At 48.4% G+C, this 18553-nt stretch overlaps 3 protein-coding genes across 4 annotated transcripts in view; 2 read left to right on the forward strand and 1 right to left on the reverse strand.

Moving 5' to 3' along the window:
* Positions 1-18553, reverse strand: part of LOC114589664 (uncharacterized) — a 999511-nt gene that overhangs the window by 620317 nt on the left and 360641 nt on the right. The gene's annotated exons all lie outside the window — the stretch shown is intronic.
* The window catches only part of LOC114603766 (uncharacterized), a 114142-nt gene that overhangs the window by 46233 nt on the left and 49356 nt on the right, over positions 1-18553 (forward strand). Inside the window, exons 1-2 of one of the 2 annotated variants that reach the window (XM_077927820.1) lie at positions 13990-14068; positions 14592-16468. In XM_077927820.1, the coding sequence (XP_077783946.1) occupies positions 14750-16282 (1533 nt within the window). In that variant the 5' untranslated portion in view covers positions 13990-14068; positions 14592-14749 and the 3' untranslated portion in view covers positions 16283-16468. Of the gene's footprint in view, positions 1-13544; positions 13672-13989; positions 14069-14591; positions 16469-18553 lie in introns of those variants that run through there. The other variant, XM_077927821.1, reaches the window with a different exon arrangement.
* On the forward strand, positions 541-8175 carry LOC144327401 (zinc finger and SCAN domain-containing protein 30-like). The gene is made up of 3 exons (XM_077926740.1): positions 541-634; positions 7330-7837; positions 8032-8175. Exons 2-3 carry the CDS (start codon positions 7421-7423, stop codon positions 8173-8175), a joined length of 561 nt encoding a protein of 186 aa, XP_077782866.1. The 5' UTR covers positions 541-634; positions 7330-7420.

An 18553-nucleotide genomic window follows, 5' to 3' on the forward strand; every position in this document is an offset into this window, starting at 1 on the left:
TGAGATCTGCCTGGATGGAGACCTGAGAGCCACCTCTCAATATCTGGAGGGCTGACCCATGGAAGAGGGAGCCAGCTTGTTTCCTCCTGCCCTAGAGGGGAGCACCCAGAAGAAGGGACCCAGAGGACCAGAAAGCAGTTTCTTCTGACGGGAAGAGCAGCAGAATCCCTTGGGAGATGGCGGACTCTCCTTCCTTGGAGGTTTTTCAGCAGAGGTTGGATGCTTTGGCTGAGATCCCTGCCTTGCAGGGGGGCTGGAATAGATGACCCTTAGGGCTCCCTCCCATTCTGGGATGAGGTTCCTTGCTTCCTGCAAACCCCTTTTCCCTGCAACCTCTTCCTCCAGTTTCTGGCCAAGGGAGGGAGCGGATCACAGACCAACCAGGAGCGTCCCCTCAAAATGAGCATCTCTGGGATTGTGCAATGCAGGAGAGAAAACGCAGAGAGGACTGAGCAAGGTGGACACGGCTTTGCAAGGGTTAAAGGGACCTGAGCTGCATTCCTAGAGAGGACAGGATGTAAAGGGGGGCCAGGTCCTCCAGAGGAAAAGCCCCTCCCTCCCCTTCCTGCAAGCGGGGGGGGGGGGTGCTTTCCTCTGCTGCAAATGCTGCCTTGCTCTCTTCCACGGGGATCTGGTGAGTCTCTTCCTCCTCTCCTCCCCCCCCGGAGGGTTCAGTGGGGAGAAAGGGGGGTCCCGGGGATGCAGCAGGGGAGGGTGGCACATGTGGGGGGGGGGCAGACCCCAGGAGCAGGGGGTCCTGCCAGGGAGGGACGGGGTTGCGCGAGGTTTGCAACTACAGTACTCTATATTCCGCATTTGTATAAAGACGCTGCTTACTCCTTTGGGAAGGGCAATCCTCTCCTGGGATCTGGTGAGTCTCCTCTCTCCCCCCCCCCCGAGGGTGCAGTGGGGAGAAGGGGGGGTCCCAGGGCTGCAGCAGGGGAGGGTGGCTCATGTGGGGGGGAGGCGAGCCCCAGGGAGCAGTGGGTCCTGCCAGGGAGGGGCGAGGTCGCAGGAACTGTCTCCTTCCTTTAGATCTTTTGGGGGGGGGGAGGAGGTTACTGCCCCCCTTCCAGAAAAATAATTATTCAGAAGGCAAAAGGGTCAGGTTACATTCCATGGGTGTTTGATGGAAGGCAAGGGGAACCATGGGGCAGGGTCCAGGATGCTCAGATTACTGCCACCAGACCTCCCCTTTCATGATGTATGAGTGATGTAGTTTGCGGGGGGGGGGGTGCAACATGGGGATTAGCAGCTGATAAAAGTTTGGAGGCTCTGCTGTTTGGGGCTTCCATCTTGTTCCACCTTGTGGCAGGTGGGAGTCCTGTCTCGACAGTCTTCAAGAAAGACCAAGCCAACTGGCTGCTGTTTTGCTCTGCTATTCCTGCCTGGTGTCCTTGTTTTTTGTCCAAAGGAGACCTCAGATTTCTCCATTAACAAAACGTACCCAAAGCCTTCAAAAGGTCCACTTTCCTGCATTTTGCAGCTCAGCAATGTGTAGTCCCAGGAGAGGCAGGAACAGCGTGTCTTCCTGTTCCTCCCTCAGCTGAGATCTGCCTGGATGGAGACCTGAGAGCCACCTCTCAATATCTGGAGGGCTGACCCATGGAAGAGGGAGCCAGCTTGTTTCCTCCTGCCCTAGAGGGGAGCACCCAGAAGAAGGGACCCAGAGGACCAGAAAGCAGTTTCTTCTGACGGGAAGAGCAGCAGAATCCCTTGGGAGATGGCGGACTCTCCTTCCTTGGAGGTTTTTCAGAAGAGGCTGGATGCTTTGGCTGAGATCCCTGCCTTGCAGGGGGGCTGGAATAGATGACCCTTAGGGCTCCCTCCCATTCTAGGATGAGGTTCCTTGCTTCCTGCAAACCCCTTTTCCCTGCAACCTCTTCCTCCAGTTTCTGGCCAAGGGAGGGAGCGGATCACAGACCAACCAAGAGCGTCCCCTCAAAATGAGCATCTCTGGGATTCTGCAATGCAGGAGAGAAAAGGCAGAGAGGACTGAGCAGGGTGGACTCGGCTTTGCAAGGGTTAAAGGGAACTGAGCTGCATTCCTAGAGGGGACAGGATGTAAAGGGGGGCCAGGTCCTCCAGAGGAAAAGCCCCTCCCTCCCCTTCCTGCAAGCGGGGGCAGGGTTGCTTTCTGCTATTGCAAATGCTGCATTGTTCTCTTCCACGGGGATCTGGTGAGTCTCTTCCTCCTCCCCCCCCCCGAGGGTGCAGTGGGGAGAAGGTGGGGGTCCCAGGGCTGCAGCAGGGGAGGGTGGCACATGTGGGGGGGGGAGCCCAAGGGAGCAGGGGGTCCTGCCAGGGAGGGACGGGGTTGCGCGAGGTTTGCAACTACAGTACTCTATATTCCGCATTTGTATAAAGACGCTGCTTACTCCTTTGGGAAGGGGAATCCTCTCCTGCGATCTGGTGAGTCTCCTCTCCCCCCCCCAGAGGGTGCAGTGGGGAGAAGGTGGGGGTCCCAGGGCTGCAGCAGGGGAGGGTGGCTCATGGGGGGGGGGAGCCCCAGGGAGCAGTGGGTCCTGCCAGGGAGGGGCGAGGTCTCAGGAACTGTCTCCTTCCTTTAGATCTTTTTTTGGGGGGTGAGGGGAGGAGGTTACAGCCCCATCTTCCAGAAAAGAAAATTATTCAGAGCCCCCTGGGAAATCTAGCAGATAGAAATCTAGCTTCTTTAAATAAGGCTATCAGTAGGACTTCTGCTGTGTGTGACACGGGTCAGCGTCATTGCACAACAGAGGAAACGTGTATGAATGGTTGCTCCCAAACCTCTTCCTTTGTTTCCCTTCTTTCTTCCTCCTTATTGGCAGAGGAGGCCAGCCAAGCAGATCAAGCCAAGCTTTATGAGGAGCTGGGTATGTTTACATGGAAAAGAGAGGAGACAGAGAGGAGACAGGAGAGCCACGTCAGATTAGATAATTTATTACGGTCAGAGACCAGCTTATGAAACACACTTGGGGGTACAGTCACAGAAGCAAAACAGTCAATTTATGTACAACAAATTTAAAAACAATGTACACCAACAAACTATCCCAGGGAGTTGACTCAGAGTCACCCATGAAACCGAGTTTGGGGATTTTCATGACGGACTATTTTGAGTTGGGAGATGGTCTGCACCTACAGATCTGTACACAGAATCTGGCGACCATCCAGGTCATCTTCTGGTCTTTGCCTAACAGGAATAGGTCTAATTTTTGCTTTTGCGGGAGGTCAGCGAGCCTCACCAGCAGGGGATCAATGGTCTTACTACGTGCCTCTTCGTAAAAGGGACGTCTAAAGAACAAGTGTTTTGGCTGCCTATCTCTCCCAATGGACAGGTGAGAAGTCTCTGAGCACACGGGACTTTATTGGAATCATAGAATCATAGAGTTGGAAGAGACCACAAGGGCCATCGAGTCCAACCCCCTGCCAAGCAGGAATCACCATCAGAGCACTCCTGACATATGGTTGTCAAGCCTCTGCTTCAAGACCTCCAAAGAAGGAGACTCCACCACACTCCTTGGCAGCAAATTCCACTGTCGAACAGCTCTTACTGTCAGGAAGTTCTTCCTAATGTTTAGGTGGAATCTTCTTTCTTGTAGTTTGGATCCATTGCTCCGTGTCCGCTTCTCTGGAGCAGCAGAAAACAGCCTTTCTCCCTCCTCTATGTGACATCCTTTTATATATTTGAACATGGCTATCATATCACCCCTTAACCTCCTCTTCTCCAGGCTAAACATGCCCAGCTCCCTTAGCCGTTCCTCATAAGGCATCGTTTACAGGCCTTTGACCATTTTGGCTGCCCTCCTCTGGACACGTTACAGTTTGTCAGTGTCCTTCTTGAACTGAGGTGCCCAGAACTGGACACAGTACTCCAGGTGAGGTCTGACCAGAGCAGAATACAGTGGCACTATTACTTCCCTTGATCTAGATGCTATACTCGTATTGATGCAGCCCAGAATTGCATTGGCTTTTTTAGCTGCCGCGTCACACTGTTGACTCATGTCAAGTTTGTGGTCAACCAAGACTCCTAGATCCTTTTCACATGTACTGCTCTCAAGCCAGGTGTCCCCCATCTTGTATTTGTGCCTCTCATTTTTTTTGCCCAAGTGCAATACTTTACATTTCTCCCTGTTAAAATTCATCTTGTTTGTTTTGGCCCAGTTCTCTAATCTGTCAAGGTCGTTTTGAAGTGTGATCCTGTCCTCTGGGGTGTTAGCCACCCCTCCCAGTTTGGTGTCATCTGCAAATTTGATCAGGATGCCCTTGAGTCCATCATCCAAGTCGTTGATAAAGATGTTGAATAAGACCGGGCCCAAGACAGAACCCTGTGGCACCCCACTAGTCACTCTTCTCCAGGATGAAGAGGAACCATTGATGAGCACCCTTTGGGTTCGGTCAGTCAGCCAGTTACAAATCCACTGAGTGGTAGCATAGTCAAGACCGCATTTTACCAGCTTCTTTACAAGAATATCATGGGGCACCTTGTCAAATGCCTTGCTGAAATCAAGGTAGGCTACATCCACTGTGTTCCCTTCATCTACCAGGCTTGTAATTCTGTCAAAAAATGAGATCAGGTTAGTCTGACATGACTTATTTTTCAGAAATCCATGCTGACTATTGGTGATCACAGCATTCCTTTCTAGGTGCTCACAGACTGTTTGCTTAATGATCTGCTCCAGAATCTTCCCTGGTATTGATGTCAGACTGACTGGGCGATAATTATTTGGGTCCTCTCTTTCCCCCTTTTTGAAAATAGGGACAACATTTGCCCTCCTCCAGTCTGCCGGGACTTCGCCTGTTCTCCAGGAATTCTCAAAGATGACTGCCAGTGGTTCTGAAATCACATCTGCCAGTTCTTTTAATACTCTTGGATGCAGTTCATCTGGCCCTGGAGACTTGAATACATCTAAACTAGCCAAGTATTCTTGTACTATCTCCTTAGTTATTCTGGGCTGTGTTTCCTCTGCTGAATCATTTGCTCCAAATTCTTCAGGTCGGGCATTGTTTTCTTTATCGGAGAAGACTGAGGCAAAGAAAGCATTGAGGAGTTCAGCCCTTTCTGTGTCCCCTGTTTGCATTTCACCATCTTCTCCTCTGAGTGACCCCACGGTTTCTTTGTTCTTCCTTTTCCTACGAACATACCCATAAAAGCCCTTTTTGTTGCTTTTAACCTCTCTAGCAAGCCTGAGTTCATTCTGTGCTTTAGCTTTTCTGACTTTGTGTCTACACGTGCTGGCTATTTGTTTGAATTCCTCTTTGGTGGTTTCCCCCCCTTTCCATTTTTTGTACACATCCTTTTTTAATCTTTTCTAAAGGCTCCATCCAGGACCAGCGAGGGAAGAGCCGAGCTTCTGGCGAGTGTAAAGGCCCTTCTTTCATTTCTAGATGCGAGAAAGAAGAGATATTCTGCCGGTGTGGCTATATATTTCTCGATTTCTCCAATTTTATAGTCAGAGAACCTTGCTCAGTCCTGTTGTCTCTCGGTATCTAATATTCCTTGCCTGACTGTGGCTTTTCCCTGGCCCAACCCCGGACTTAGAAGGGCTTGAGGGGCAAAACCCAGTTTCTGGAGGGTGTTCAGAACCGCAGTCTGCCAGCCTGACTGGAATTGGTCGCAGAGGATCAATGGCGCTATCCCTCGGGGGAGCAGATTCAATGTCAGCCATTTGTAGATTGATCATAGAATCATAGAGTTGGAAGAGACCACAAGGGCCATCGAGTCCAACCCCCTGCCAAGCAGGAAACACCATCAGAACACTCCTGACATATGGTTGTCAAGCCTCTGCTTAAAGACCTCCAAAGAAGGAGACTCCACCACACTCCTTTTTTTTAAAAAAAAAAAATTTATTCATTTTCCACAAAAGAAAAAAAACAACAACCATTTTTATACAATCAATTCACATTTTATCACATATTTATCTCTTTTTTTGACTTCCTTCAGCTCCTCTGCCGATCTTTCGTTTGCATCAATATTATTAACGCATTTCTCAACTTAGTATTGCCTTTAGATAAATCCTTCCCTCTTATTTTCTTTTAACAATATTCCTCTGTTTTTCACAGAGTCTCTTGAAAACCAAGAAACGTTATCTGTTCATCACATATGCCTTTCAGATAATCTGTAAATCTTCCCCAGTCCTCGATGAACTTTTGGTCTCGTTGATATCAGATCTTCCCTGTTAGTTTGTCCAGTTCTGCATAATCAGTCAATTTCAGTCTCCATTCTTCCACCGTCGGTAACTCTTCCTGTTTCCATTTTTGGGCCAGAAGTATTCTCGCTGCTGTAACTGCGTATTGGAAACGTTTACATTCTTTCTTACTTATCTCATTTCCTACCAATCCCAATAAGAAGGCCTCCGGTTTCTTAATAAACGTATATTTCAACATCTTTTTCAATTCATTATATATCATTTCCCAGAAGCCTCTCACCTTTTTACACACCCACCACATATGATAGAATGTCCCTTCTTTTTCTTTACGTTTTCAACACTTATTACATGTTTTGTACATTTTAGCTAGTTTTACTGCTAGCCGTTCCTCATAAGGCATCGTTTCCAGGCCTTTAGCTAGCTGTTCCTCATAAGGCATCGTTTCCAGGCCTTTGACCATTTTGGTTGCCCTCCTCTGGACACGTTCCAGTTTGTCACTGTCCTTCTTGAACTGAGGTGCCCAGAACTGGACACAGTACTCCAGGTGAGGTCTGACCAGAGCAGAATACAGTGGCACTATTACTTCCCTTGATCTAGATGCTATACTCGTATTGATGCAGCCCAGAATTGCATTGGCTTTTTTAGCTGCCGCGTCACACTGTTGACTCATGTCAAGTTTGTGGTCAACCAAGACTCCTAGATCCTTTTCACATGTACTGCTCTCAAGCCAGAGAGTCTGGTTCTGGAGACTGTATCAAAGGCTGCTTTTAGATCAACAAAGGCAGTGTATAGTGAGGCCGGTCTTTAGGAGAGCCATGTCACCTGGGCGCAGGATTCCAACCAATGGCTTCAAGCCACAAGGAAGGAGATTCAGATTCAACAGACATAGTCATTTTTCACTAGGAACCAATGACTCCCTTGTCAATCAATTCTGACTTCATGCATTGACTGGAAGGAAGGAGCAACCAGGCTGATTTGCCTCGTATTAATCTCTTCGCTTGCCTCCACATTTCCACAATCTCCCTTCTAGAGGCCTACATCTCCTCCTCCTCCTCCTCCTTTTTAGAAAGATAGCTCAGAGTCTGGGCTGTGGTGCAGTCCTACCCTGGTTCCCAGCAAGACTCACCCATGCTTGCTCAGGGAACCTTTTTCTTCTGATATTGTACAGCTTTTGTAACAGAACAATGTATTTGCTTTGTAGGATTTGCTAGAGCTTCTCATTCAGACAGACAGAACTTGGCAGAAGACTAAAGGGTTCCTTCCCATCTCTCAGAGGCTTCCTGAGAGCACAGATGGATGAGCGAGACACAGCTGGTCCTAGAGCAGGAAGAGGTCATGCCATCCAAACTGGGAGCAGTGGGGGATTCTTGGAAAACTCTGTGAAGAAGATCCTGGGTGAGGAGGACACCCTCCACTCAGAGGTGCAGAGCCAGCAGTTGAGGCAGTTCTGCTGCCCGGAGGCCAAAGGACCCCGAGAGGTTTGCAGCCGACTCTACCACCTTGATCATCAGTGGCTGAAGCCAGAAAGGCACACGAAAGCTGAGATGCTGGACCTGGTGAACTTGGAGCAGTTCCCGGCTGTGCTTCCACCAGAGATGGAGAGCTGGGTGAGGGACTGTGGAGCGGAGACCAGTTCCCAGGCAGTGGCCCTGGCCGAAGGTTTCTTCCTGAGTCAGGCAGAGGAGAGAGAGCAGGCAGAGAGAAAGCAGGTGAGAGAGACTTTGCTGTGGATACTCCCAAGGGGCTCCAAACAGGATGGAGAACATCCAAAAATGGTCTGCTGGTGGTCCATCCTTTTTCGGGGAATGAGATCTAACACCCTTAAAGTATATGTCTGTGTCAACTCTCTTTCTAATATTTCTCACCTTTCCTTTACTGTTTCGGATTCGTATTGTTCTTTCAGAAAAGGGATCATTTTGCAGAAATGGACCTGGATTCCTGTGAGGCGGAGAGGCCTCCATTGGACACCAGAGAGAGGTCACTGGGTAAGGAGGAAGGTGGCTTTTCTCCATTTGGTCTTGTTCTGTTGGTTTTCCAACTCATCTGAGGGTTCTTTTCATTTTTATTTTTTTTGAGGGGGGGGGTTGGGAACAAGGGTTCAGAGGACGGGAGATGTATTTCTGCACACCTAACATGAAATGGGCACAAACCTTCAACTGTACTCAGCAGGTAAGGCTTTCTCAAAGCCCATCAGTAGTTAGAGATGTCCTGTTTCCTCTGTGAGAGAAGCAGGCAATCCTGCTTACCCTCCTGGCATCCTGATTACCTTTTTATCTCTTGCAGGTGACAGAATGATGCCAGCAAAACCTCCTGATCCGCCTTTTCATGGGGGCAGAAGGGAAGCAGTGGCTGTGGAACCAGATCAGGTCAGGGGAAGCTGCCTAGTGGGGTCAGAGGCCGAGGGATGGAGCAATGTCATGGACTGGTTGGGCACAGAGGAATGGTGGGAGGAAGCAGCCAGGGAACCAGGAAGAGAAGATGGCTCTGAGCCCAAGGAGTTAAGGTGGAGGAAGGATGAGCGGTCAGAGGGAGAAGAGGGAGAAGTCTGGGAAGAGGAGGTGTCAGAAGCTGAAGAGGTAACAGGGCTTAGTGGGCTGGGAGACCCTGAGGCAGAATGCTGTGCAGAATCAGAGGCAGAAGAAGAAGGAGGCGAGTGGGAGGAGGCAGGTTGAGAGGCAGAGGTGAGTCAGGAGAAGGAGGAGCCACCGGGGGCTCCCTCTCCTTCTGCCAGAAGCCACCCTCCCTGCTTGTCTCTCAGAGCCAAGAGAGGTCTAACATGGAGGAGCAAAGGCAGGCTGCACACTGGCACACTGTTCAATCGCTTGCCAGAAACCCCAGAGAGGAGGGGATTTGGAAAGCTGTGGGGAGTCGGGGGACTTCACTCTCAGCAACTGCTTTTGTGGATGAAGAGGCTCAGGGAATGAGCTGCTGTTCTCATGAAGCCCGAAACTCAGCCAAGTCTGTGAACATCGTGTTCTTACTGATAAAGAGTAAACTCCAGCTGTGAACTGTGGGATTTCCTGCCCAGACAACTCTGTCATACCAGCCTTCTGAATGTTGACAGTAGGATTCATCTGTAGTTTCAGTTTTCATGGAGTCCAGGAGTTGAAAGGGACCCCAAAGGTCATCAAGTCCCACCCCCCTCATTGCAGGAGTCTCAGCTAGATCACCCAAGACAGATGGCCATCCAAACTAGGCTTCTTGTATTTCTATATTCATCAGTGAATGCTAAAATAGGCTTCTAAGCAGCGGACAGACGATGACAAATAATTTCCAGGATTCATCTAGCCAGCCCTGTCTGCTGCAAAATGGGGCCTGCTCCCCACTCCTCCCGCTCTCCATGCCCCCATGAACCCCTTGAATTTGGCTCTAGGGCATTGGGAGGCAACCTCCCCAGAACAACTCATGAGGAGAGGAGAAAGTGGATCCTTCCATCGGGGAAACTGGAATGCTTGGTAAGCAGAAAAAAATAAACATAAGCTGGAGTACCACCTACAGTGGTGCCTCGCAAGACGAAATTAATTTGTTCCGTGAGGCTCTTCGTATAGCGGTTTTTTCATCTTGCGAAGCAAGCCCATTGACAGCTGTAATGGTTATGTGGGGTTACTTGTGCGTAAATTGCCTTAGGTTTAGTTAGATTGCTTGCTCCACCATGTTTAGGGTCAGAGCTCGCGTTCCGTGACCTGTTAGTCACTTGCAGAATCCGTCTTTTGAACCTCTTCCAGCATAAAAGCTGTTTGACCCCAAGTCTCCTCCTATGTTCCTTGCACGGAACGCGTCTGCGCAAGTAAGGGGAAGGCAGGGGCGTGCCAGCGCTCTCTCCACTAGATTCGTGTGAAGGGTCTGGGAGCCCTGTCACCAATTCCTCCATCTCCCTCTCTTCCCTATTGGTGTTACACTGAATTCCTTCCCCCCCTGCTGCTCCCCTCTCCAGCATCATTCGGGAGCCCTGCCTCCGCTTCTCGCTCTGATGTCAGTTCCCTGACATCCACCTCCCTCCCAGGACCCCCTCCACCCCCGGCCTGACCCTGTGATGGGACGTTGTCCCCTTCTTCAGCCGACGATGCCGGGAACCCTCGAAAGGAGCTGCCGTCGTCATCCGAGGACTCAAACCCCGCTTCCCACACGCTCCGATTTCTCACAGGAGGGGCTTCCCAATCTGATTCCTCCTCTCCTGACGATTCTCCTCCTTCCTCTGGGGAGGCTGGAAAACCCCCGAAATCCTCCTCCTCCTCATCGGTGGTGGCAAATTGCTCCTCCCAGAATAGTTCCAGGGGTTTAGGCTTCCTCGGATACTGTGTAGGTCCCGGGGGGAAGGTTACTGTTATCATAGCCAAGATTCAGTCCTGAGACACTTGCCTGGAAATAGTTTGCAAGGTGCGAGGCGAGGTCTGAAGCAGGAAGCCGGGCGGGGACAGGAACACTCGAAGGTCAGAAGCAAGAAGCCGGGCGGGGAACAGGAACACTGGAAGATCAGGTCTGGGTCCGGGTAAGCACAGGTACTCAACAACGACGTTGCTCCCGCAACCTGGGACCGGGCTGACTGGCCTTTATCTTCTCTAAGGCCAGGGGCGGTCCCGGCCCCCAGGAGCCCCTCCTCTCCTGGCCTTAAGGCGAGCACTCCTCCTGGGAGAAACCAGTTCCCTTCGCCTCTCTGCCCTAAGCCTCTGCAGTTCAAGAGAGGCTGAAGGGTTACTGGGCCCAGGGGGAAACTCACCTGCAGGCACTGAGTCCTCAACCACCTCTGGAGCCAGAATGGATTCACCTGGTGCCCTCTCCTGAGGATCCGGCACAGGCGCAGGCTCCTCAGCATCTAGGCCTTGCCCCAGTTCACCCAGCCCTGGAGGCGGGGACTCCTGTGCCGGCTGGGATTCCTCCGGTTCACTCTCTGAATCGGAACCCCAGGCCATCACAGATACCTGTTGTGGAACTCTTCCACCAGATATCCACCATCTATTTCCCCCGCTGGAACCCACGTGTTTTCTGACTCGGGTTCCCCCTCCCAAGCCACTAGGTACTCCACCTGCCGCCCTCGCCAGCGCGAGTCCAAGATCTCCATTACCTGGTGGTAGTGTTCCCTCTCTTCCAGTAACGGGTGTGTGAGCCCTTCCCCTCCTACCCCCCGGACTCTCCGCTCCCCCCTGTACGGAGAGAGCAGCGACCTATGAAATACCGGGTGGATTTTCATGCTATCTGGCAACTTGAGCCGGAATGCCACCGGGTTCACTTGGTGTGTCACCTCAAATGGTCCCAGCCGTTTTGGCCTCAGTTTCTTACACCCGCCCTTGTGTGGACAACCACACCCGGTCCCTCACCCTAATGGTCTCCCCTTCGTGGCGGCGTTTGCTTGTCTTTTGTACGCCTCCTTGGCCCTTTCCAGATTCATCTTAAGCTGCTGGTGCAGGGCTTCCATTTCTTCCACGAACTGCTCTGCGGCGGGCATGCTCCACCCTTCCTCCCCCCTCCCGGGAAAGGCCCTGGGGTGACACCCATAATTAGCCAAGAACGGGCTCATCCCCGTGGACACATGCTCCGCATTGTTATATGCAAACTCTGCCAGTGCTAGCTATTCTACCCAATCGTTCTGTCTCTCATTGACGTAGCAGCGTAGATATTGTTGTAAAATGCTGTTCGCCCTCTCTGCTTGCCCGTTAGTTTCCGGGTGCCTCGCCGTCGAGAATCCCACCTCCACCTGCATGGAGGTTCATAAGCCTCCTCCAAAACCTCGAGGTAAATTGTTTCCCTCAGTCAGAGATAACCCTCGAAGGAGCCCCATGCAACCTGAAGATGTGATTCACGAACAACTGGGCAGTTTCCTCTGCTGTCACCGCATGAGAGCACGCTATGAAATGGCACATTTTGGTTAGCAGATCTACTACTACCATGACTGCTGTCTTCCCTCTAGATTTGGGTAAATCTGTCATGAAATCGATAGACACCACCTCCCAGGGTCTTCCCGGTGTGGGTAAGGGTTCCAGTAGTCCTGCCGGGGCTGCCCTCTCTCCCTTGGCCCTTTGGCAGCGGTCACACCCCCGTACATACTCTCGTACATCTTCCCTCACCCTTGGCCACCAAAACTCCCTGGTGACCAGTAACATGGTCTTGTGTTGTCCAAAGTGCCCCGCTGTTGGGTTGTCGTGAAGCTGTTTGAGCACCCTTTCCCGCAAGGCCTCCCCGGGCACATACATTGCTCCCTTGTAGTACAGCAGTCCTTCCCTTTCCTCAAAACCTCCCCGGTCTCCCCCAGTTCCCCTGAGTTCCCTGATTCTGGTTTGGGTGAATTCGTCCTGGCGAATTAGCTCGGTCAGTTCCCGTTTCCCAACCAACGCTCCCCCACAAACCCATCATTCCTCAGGGAACACGTGTTGAGCTTCCTTCCCCCCTGCTGCTCCCCTCTCCAGCATCGTTCGGGAGCCCTGCCTCCGCTTCTCGCTCTGATGTCAGTTCCCTGACAACAGCCTAGTGGATTAGCACTATTAGCGGTTTAGCGGCTTTTAGCGATCAGCTGTTAAGCGGCTTATCAGCGGGTCAGCTGATAAGCAGTTTAGGAAAAGGGGGAAAGGGAAAAAACCCGAAGGAACTCGCAAGACTTTTTCGTCTTGCTAAGCAAGAGCATAGGGAAATTCGTTTTGCGAAGCGCCTCCAAAACAGAAAACCCTTTCGTCTAGCGGGTTTTCCGCCTTGTGAGGCGTTTGTCTTGTGGGGCACCACTGTATTTGCAAAAAGATAAATACCCACACTTAATATGCAGAATAAAAGAATTCAATTAAAGCGTTAAAATTTGTTGTTGTTTAGTCGTTTAGTCGTGTCCGACTCTTCGTGACCCCATGGACCAGAACACGCCAGGCACCCCTGTCCTCCACTACCTCCCGCAGTTTGGTCAAACCCATGCTGGTAACCTCGAAAACACTATCCAACCATCTTGTCCTCTGTCGCCCCCTTCTCCTTGTGCCCTCCATCTTTCCCAGCATCAGTGTCTTCTCCAGGGAGTCTTCTCTTCTCATGAGGTGGCCAAAGTACTGGAGCCTCAGCTTCACGATCTGTCCTTCCAGTGAGCACTCAGGGCTGATTTCCTTAAGAATGGATGCGTTTGATCTTCTTGCAGTCCATGGGACTCTCAAGAGTCTTCTCCAGCACCATAATTCAAAAGCATCAATTCTTCGGCGATCAGCCTTCTTTATGGTCCAGCTCTCACTTCCATACATCACTACTGGTGATGTATCCTTGCCAAGAAAACTCCATGGACAAAGACAACAGGCATATAAAAGCGTTAAAATAGGTACCCATAATAAAAATGTGCAGCAAAGCAATCCTATTAAAATAACACAGCAATTAACAGGAAGGAAATACCAGAGCATTGTGTAGCAGAACATATTTCTGCTGTCTCAGAGGAGGACATTTCCCTTTTTCTTTTAGGGTCCAGTGTGCTTTGAAGATGTCGCTGTTCGTTTCACGGACGAGGAGCGGGAGTTGCTGGATCCTGACCAGAGAGCTCTGCATAAGGACGTCATGGAGGAGAATCAGGGGATCGTGGCCTCTCCTGGTAAGCCTCCGTGTGGGATCGTCCTATCTGCCAGGAAATTCAAAAAATACCTCTATGTGACAAACCTCATATATTTTCACAGCGCCCCCTACAACACCTGGGAACCTAATATCCCCACAAGAAATAGTAGATTATAGTTTTTTCTATGAACATTCTTCCTCCAGTTCTGCCTCCTTCTACCACAGTTGGGCTGATCTGAACTGCCCAGGCATCTTAAATGTCAGCTTCAGAGTTGATAGGAAAGATAAGTAGCTTCTGTCAGGTTTTCTGTATTTGTTTTTGCTGCTGTCAGTCTTGGGTTGACCAAAGAGACAAATGACATTGGAGATGGAGGGGATGCCATGAGTGGGCCAAACAACATTGGCCCCAGAGAAGAGCCAGGCTGATTGAATCTCAGGTAGTACTAGCAGTGATAATCATAGTAATAATAATAATTTTTATGTATACCCTGACCATCTGGTTGGGTTGACCCAGCTAATCTGGGAAGCTTCCAACACATATACAGTCGTATTTCTGGTTGCGAATGGGATCCGTTCCGGAGATCTGGCCAGATCCTGAGGTTTTAGCAACCCAAGGATCACTGCGCATGGATTTGTCGCTTTTATAAGCTGATGTTTATATAATCCGAGGGTTACGTAACCCGAGGTGCTACTGTATAAACATGAAACAGTAATAATAACAACAATCTAATCCAATGAAAACAGTACAAAATTTTTACAAAAAGTACAAAATTTATAAAATGAGTAACTTACTTCAAACAAAGCAACATTCAACCAACGATTAGAATCCAATAATAATACATTGGTTTATTACAAATAACAAAGGTAATGAACACTGCCTTCTCTACAACAAATTTAATGAGCATTATTCCCTAACTGGGGGCTCCATTTGTTCCTAATCCCTTTTTCTCTCCATTGCAGATTGTGATGAATTGGAAAGGAAGAACAAAGAAGAACACAACACAATCTGCAGAGTGGAGAAATCACGTAAAAAATTGGAGTGTGGAAAGAACTGCAGTCAGAGCTCCCATTCCAGTTCCCATCAACGAAATCTCATTGGAAAGAAACCCTATCAGTGCATGGAATGCGGAAAGATATTCAGTATGAGATCCTCTCTCACTTCCCATCAAAGAATTCATACAGGGGAGAAACCCTATCAGTGTGTGGAATGTGGAAAGAGCTTTAGTAAGAGCTACAGTCTTACTAAGCACCAGAAAATTCATACAGGAGAGAAACCCTATCAGTGTGTGGAATGTGGAAAGAGTTTCAGTAGCAACTCAAATCTCACAAAACATCAAAGAATTCATACAGGGGAGAAACCCTATCAGTGTTTGGAATGTGGAAAGAGCTTCAGTATGAGCTCCAGTCTCACTTCCCATCAGATAATTCATACAGGGGAGAAACCCTATAAGTGTGTGGAATGTGGAAAGAGCTTCAGTATGAACTACAATCTCACTAAACATCAAAGAATTCATACAGGGGAGAAACCCTATCAGTGTATGGAATGTGGAAAGAGCTTCAGTATGAGCTACAATCTCACTTCCCATCAAATAATTCATACAGGGGAGAAACCCTATCATTGTATGGAATGTGGAAAGAGCTTTAGTAGAAGTGCCGATCTCACTAAACATCAAAGAATTCATACAGGGGAGAAACCCTATCAGTGTGTGGAATGTGGAAAGAGCTTCAGTATGAGCTCTGATCTCACTAAACATCAAAGAATTCATACAGGGGAGAAACCCTATCGGTGCATGGAATGTGGAAAGAGCTTCAGTATGAGCTCCCGTCTCACTTCCCATCAGATAATTCATACAGGGGAGAAACCCTATCAGTGTGTGGAATGTGGAAAGAGCTTCAGTATGAGCTCCAGTCTCACTTCCCATCAGATAATTCATACAGGGGAGAAACCTCATCAGTGTGTGGAATGTGGAAAGAGCTTTAGTAGAAGCTCCGATCTCACTAAACATCAAAGAATTCATACAGGGGAGAAACCCTATCAGTGTGTGGAATGTGGAAAGAGCTTTAGTAGAAGCGCCGATCTTACTAAACATCAAAGAATTCATACAGGGGAGAAACCCTATCAGTGTGTGGAATGTGGAAAGAGCTTCAGTATGAGCTCCGATCTCACTAAACATCAAAGAATTCATACAGGGGAGAAACCCTATCAGTGCATGGAATGTGGAAAGAGCTTCAGTCAGAGCTACAATCTCACTTCCCATCAAATAATTCATACAGGGGAGAAGCCCTATCAGTGTCTGGAATGTGGAAAGAGGTTCAGTAGCAGCTTTGATCTCACTAAGCATCAAAGAATCCATACAGGGGGGAAACCTTATCAGTGTGTGGAATGTGGAAAGAGCTTCAGTATGAGCTCCGATCTCACTAAACATCAAAGAATTCATACAGGGGAGAAACCCTATCAGTGCATGGAATGTGGAAAGAGCTTCAGTCAGAGCTCCAATCTCACTTCCCATCAAAGAATTCATACAGGGGAGAAACCCTATCTGTGCATTGAATGTGGAAAGAGCTTCAATCAAAAGTCCAGTCTCACTTACCATCAAAGAATTCATACAGGGGAGAATAACGGAATTGTAGAATTTTTGAGCTTGAAGTGATCCCTGGTGCAATCTATTTCACCCCTTGTGATGCTGGCATAGCAAGTAAAGCATCCATGACAGATGACCATTCAACTTCATTTGAAAACCTCAAAGAATGGAAATTCCAGCACTCTCAAGGGAGTCCAATCCACTAACAGCTGTTGCTGTCAAAAAGTTCTTCCGCATGTTTAGTCAGTCTTTTTTTTTAAACAACAACAACTGGAAGGCATTGGTTTGTGTCCTACCCTGTGGAGCAGGTGTCCTATTGGGAAGACCCAGTTTTCCAAGTGCATGTTCTGGAAGTTGGGCAATAGGGGCAGTACAGGATTCTTTTTGGTGTACCGACCTCTGCACCGCACCAAGGATTCCCGGCCTGAGCTGCTCCAGGTCATGGCGGATGTTCTCCTGGAGACACCTAGTTTGGTTGTCCTAGGGGATTTTATCATCCATGCCGACACGACCTTACAAGGGGCCGCTTGGGAGTTCATGGAAAGCATGGCCTCCATGGGGCTTTCCCTGAATATGTTTGGCCCAACGCATAGCCGCGGACATGCCTTAGACCTGGTGTTCAACTCTATGGATGTTGGTGATCTGACACTAAGTAAAAGTGAAACTAAAGAAGTGCCATGGTCAGATCACTTCCTGGTGCAACTGGACATCTCCGCGAACCTTCCCCTCTGCACAGAGGTGGGACCGATTCAGATGGTCCGCCCCTTAGAGAAAGCCTTTGACAACATTTGTTGGAGCTTTATGAAAAAGAATCTCCAAGGGATGGGGGTAGGCCAAGGTTTTGAAAATGGTATAGGTGCGATATATTCTCAGCAGAAAGCAAAATGAATTGTGAACAATGTGGTAACGGAAGAGATAGCCATAGAGAAAGGAACACGACAGGGATGTCCTATCTCCCCTCTACTTTTTATATCGGTCCTGGAGGTTTTGTTAAACATGATTAGAAAGGACCAGTTGGTTAAAGGAATTCAGGTCAGAGTGAAAGAGTATAAATTAAGGGCATTTGCAGATGACCTAGTTTTGACTTTACAGCAGCCAAACACTAGTACCAAAAGAGTTTTAGAACTGATCGAGATATTTGGTCAAGTTGCAGGATTTAAATTGAATAAACAAAAAACTAAAGTGCTGGAGAAAAATTTAACAAATGAGGAAAAAGAGAGATTTCAGAATGAAACAGGTTTGGGGATAGCAAAAAAAGTGAAGTACCTGGGGGTGAATTTGACAGCGAAAAATGTAAATCTATTTAAAGACAACTATGATAAATGTTGGACAGAAGTAAAGAAAGATCTAGACATATGGTCAAGGCTGAAACTTTCCTTGTTAGGCAGAATTGCTGTTATCAAAATGAATGTGTTGCCTAGAATGCTATTTCTGTTTCAGACACTACAAATAATAGACAAGATGGACTGTTTCAAGAGGTGGCAGAAAGACATATCGAAATTTGTTTGGCAGGGCAAAAAGCCAAGAATAAAATTTAAGACATTAACAGACGTAAAAGATAGAGGAGGCTTTGCCCTGCCGGACTTAAAACTTTATTATGAATCAGCAGCGTTCTGCTGGTTGAAAGATTGGCTGCTCCTCGAGAATACAGACATTTTGGATCTTGAAGGATATGATAACAGATTTGGTTGGCATGCATATATATGGTATGACAAGGTAAAATCGCATAAAGGCTTTAAGAACCATATGGTCAGGAAAGCTTTGTTCAATGTTTGGATACGGTACAAAGACTTGCTTGAAAGTAAAACCCCCAGGTGGTTGTCACCAATGGAAGCTAAAGAGGTGAAAAAACTGAACATGGGTTCTAATTGGCCTAAATATTCTGAAATTATAGAACAGGATGGTGAAAAAGTAAGACTGCAGAGTTTTGAGAAACTGAAGTTTAAGGTGAGAGATTGGTTACATTACCGACAGATAAATGAAGTATTTTAACAGGACAGAAAGAAATGCTTCCAAGTGGAGAGGTCAAAACTAGAAACAGAACTGTTAGAACCCAATACTAAAAATTTGTCAAGAATGTATAACTTGCTGTTGAAGTGGAATACGCAGGATGAAATGGTGAAATCCAGTATGATTAAATGGGCACAGGATATTGGACATGACATTGAACTCGCTGACTGGGAGCAGTTATGGACCACCGGTGTTAAATTCACGGCATGTAATGCCTTAAGAGAAAACATTATGAAAATGATCTATAGGTGGTACATGACTCCTGCTAAGTTAGCAAAGATCTATCATTTGCCCAATAATAAGTGTTGGAAATGTAATGAAACGGAGGGA

The sequence above is a fragment of the Podarcis muralis genome, chromosome 4 (assembly GCF_964188315.1).
Source record: "Podarcis muralis chromosome 4, rPodMur119.hap1.1, whole genome shotgun sequence".
Taxonomy (NCBI): domain Eukaryota; kingdom Metazoa; phylum Chordata; class Lepidosauria; order Squamata; family Lacertidae; genus Podarcis; species Podarcis muralis.

What these genes read in the sequence shown, in the direction of transcription:
- LOC144327401 (XM_077926740.1), top strand. Translation starts at nt 7,421, where the DNA reads ATGGATGAGCGAGACACAGCTGGTCCTAGAGCAGGAAGAGGTCATGCC. An exon ending in AGCAGGCAGAGAGAAAGCAG is followed by an intron (nt 7,838 to 8,031) that starts GTGAGAGAGACT and finishes TTGTTCTTTCAG; the next exon opens with AAAAGGGATCATTTTGCAGA.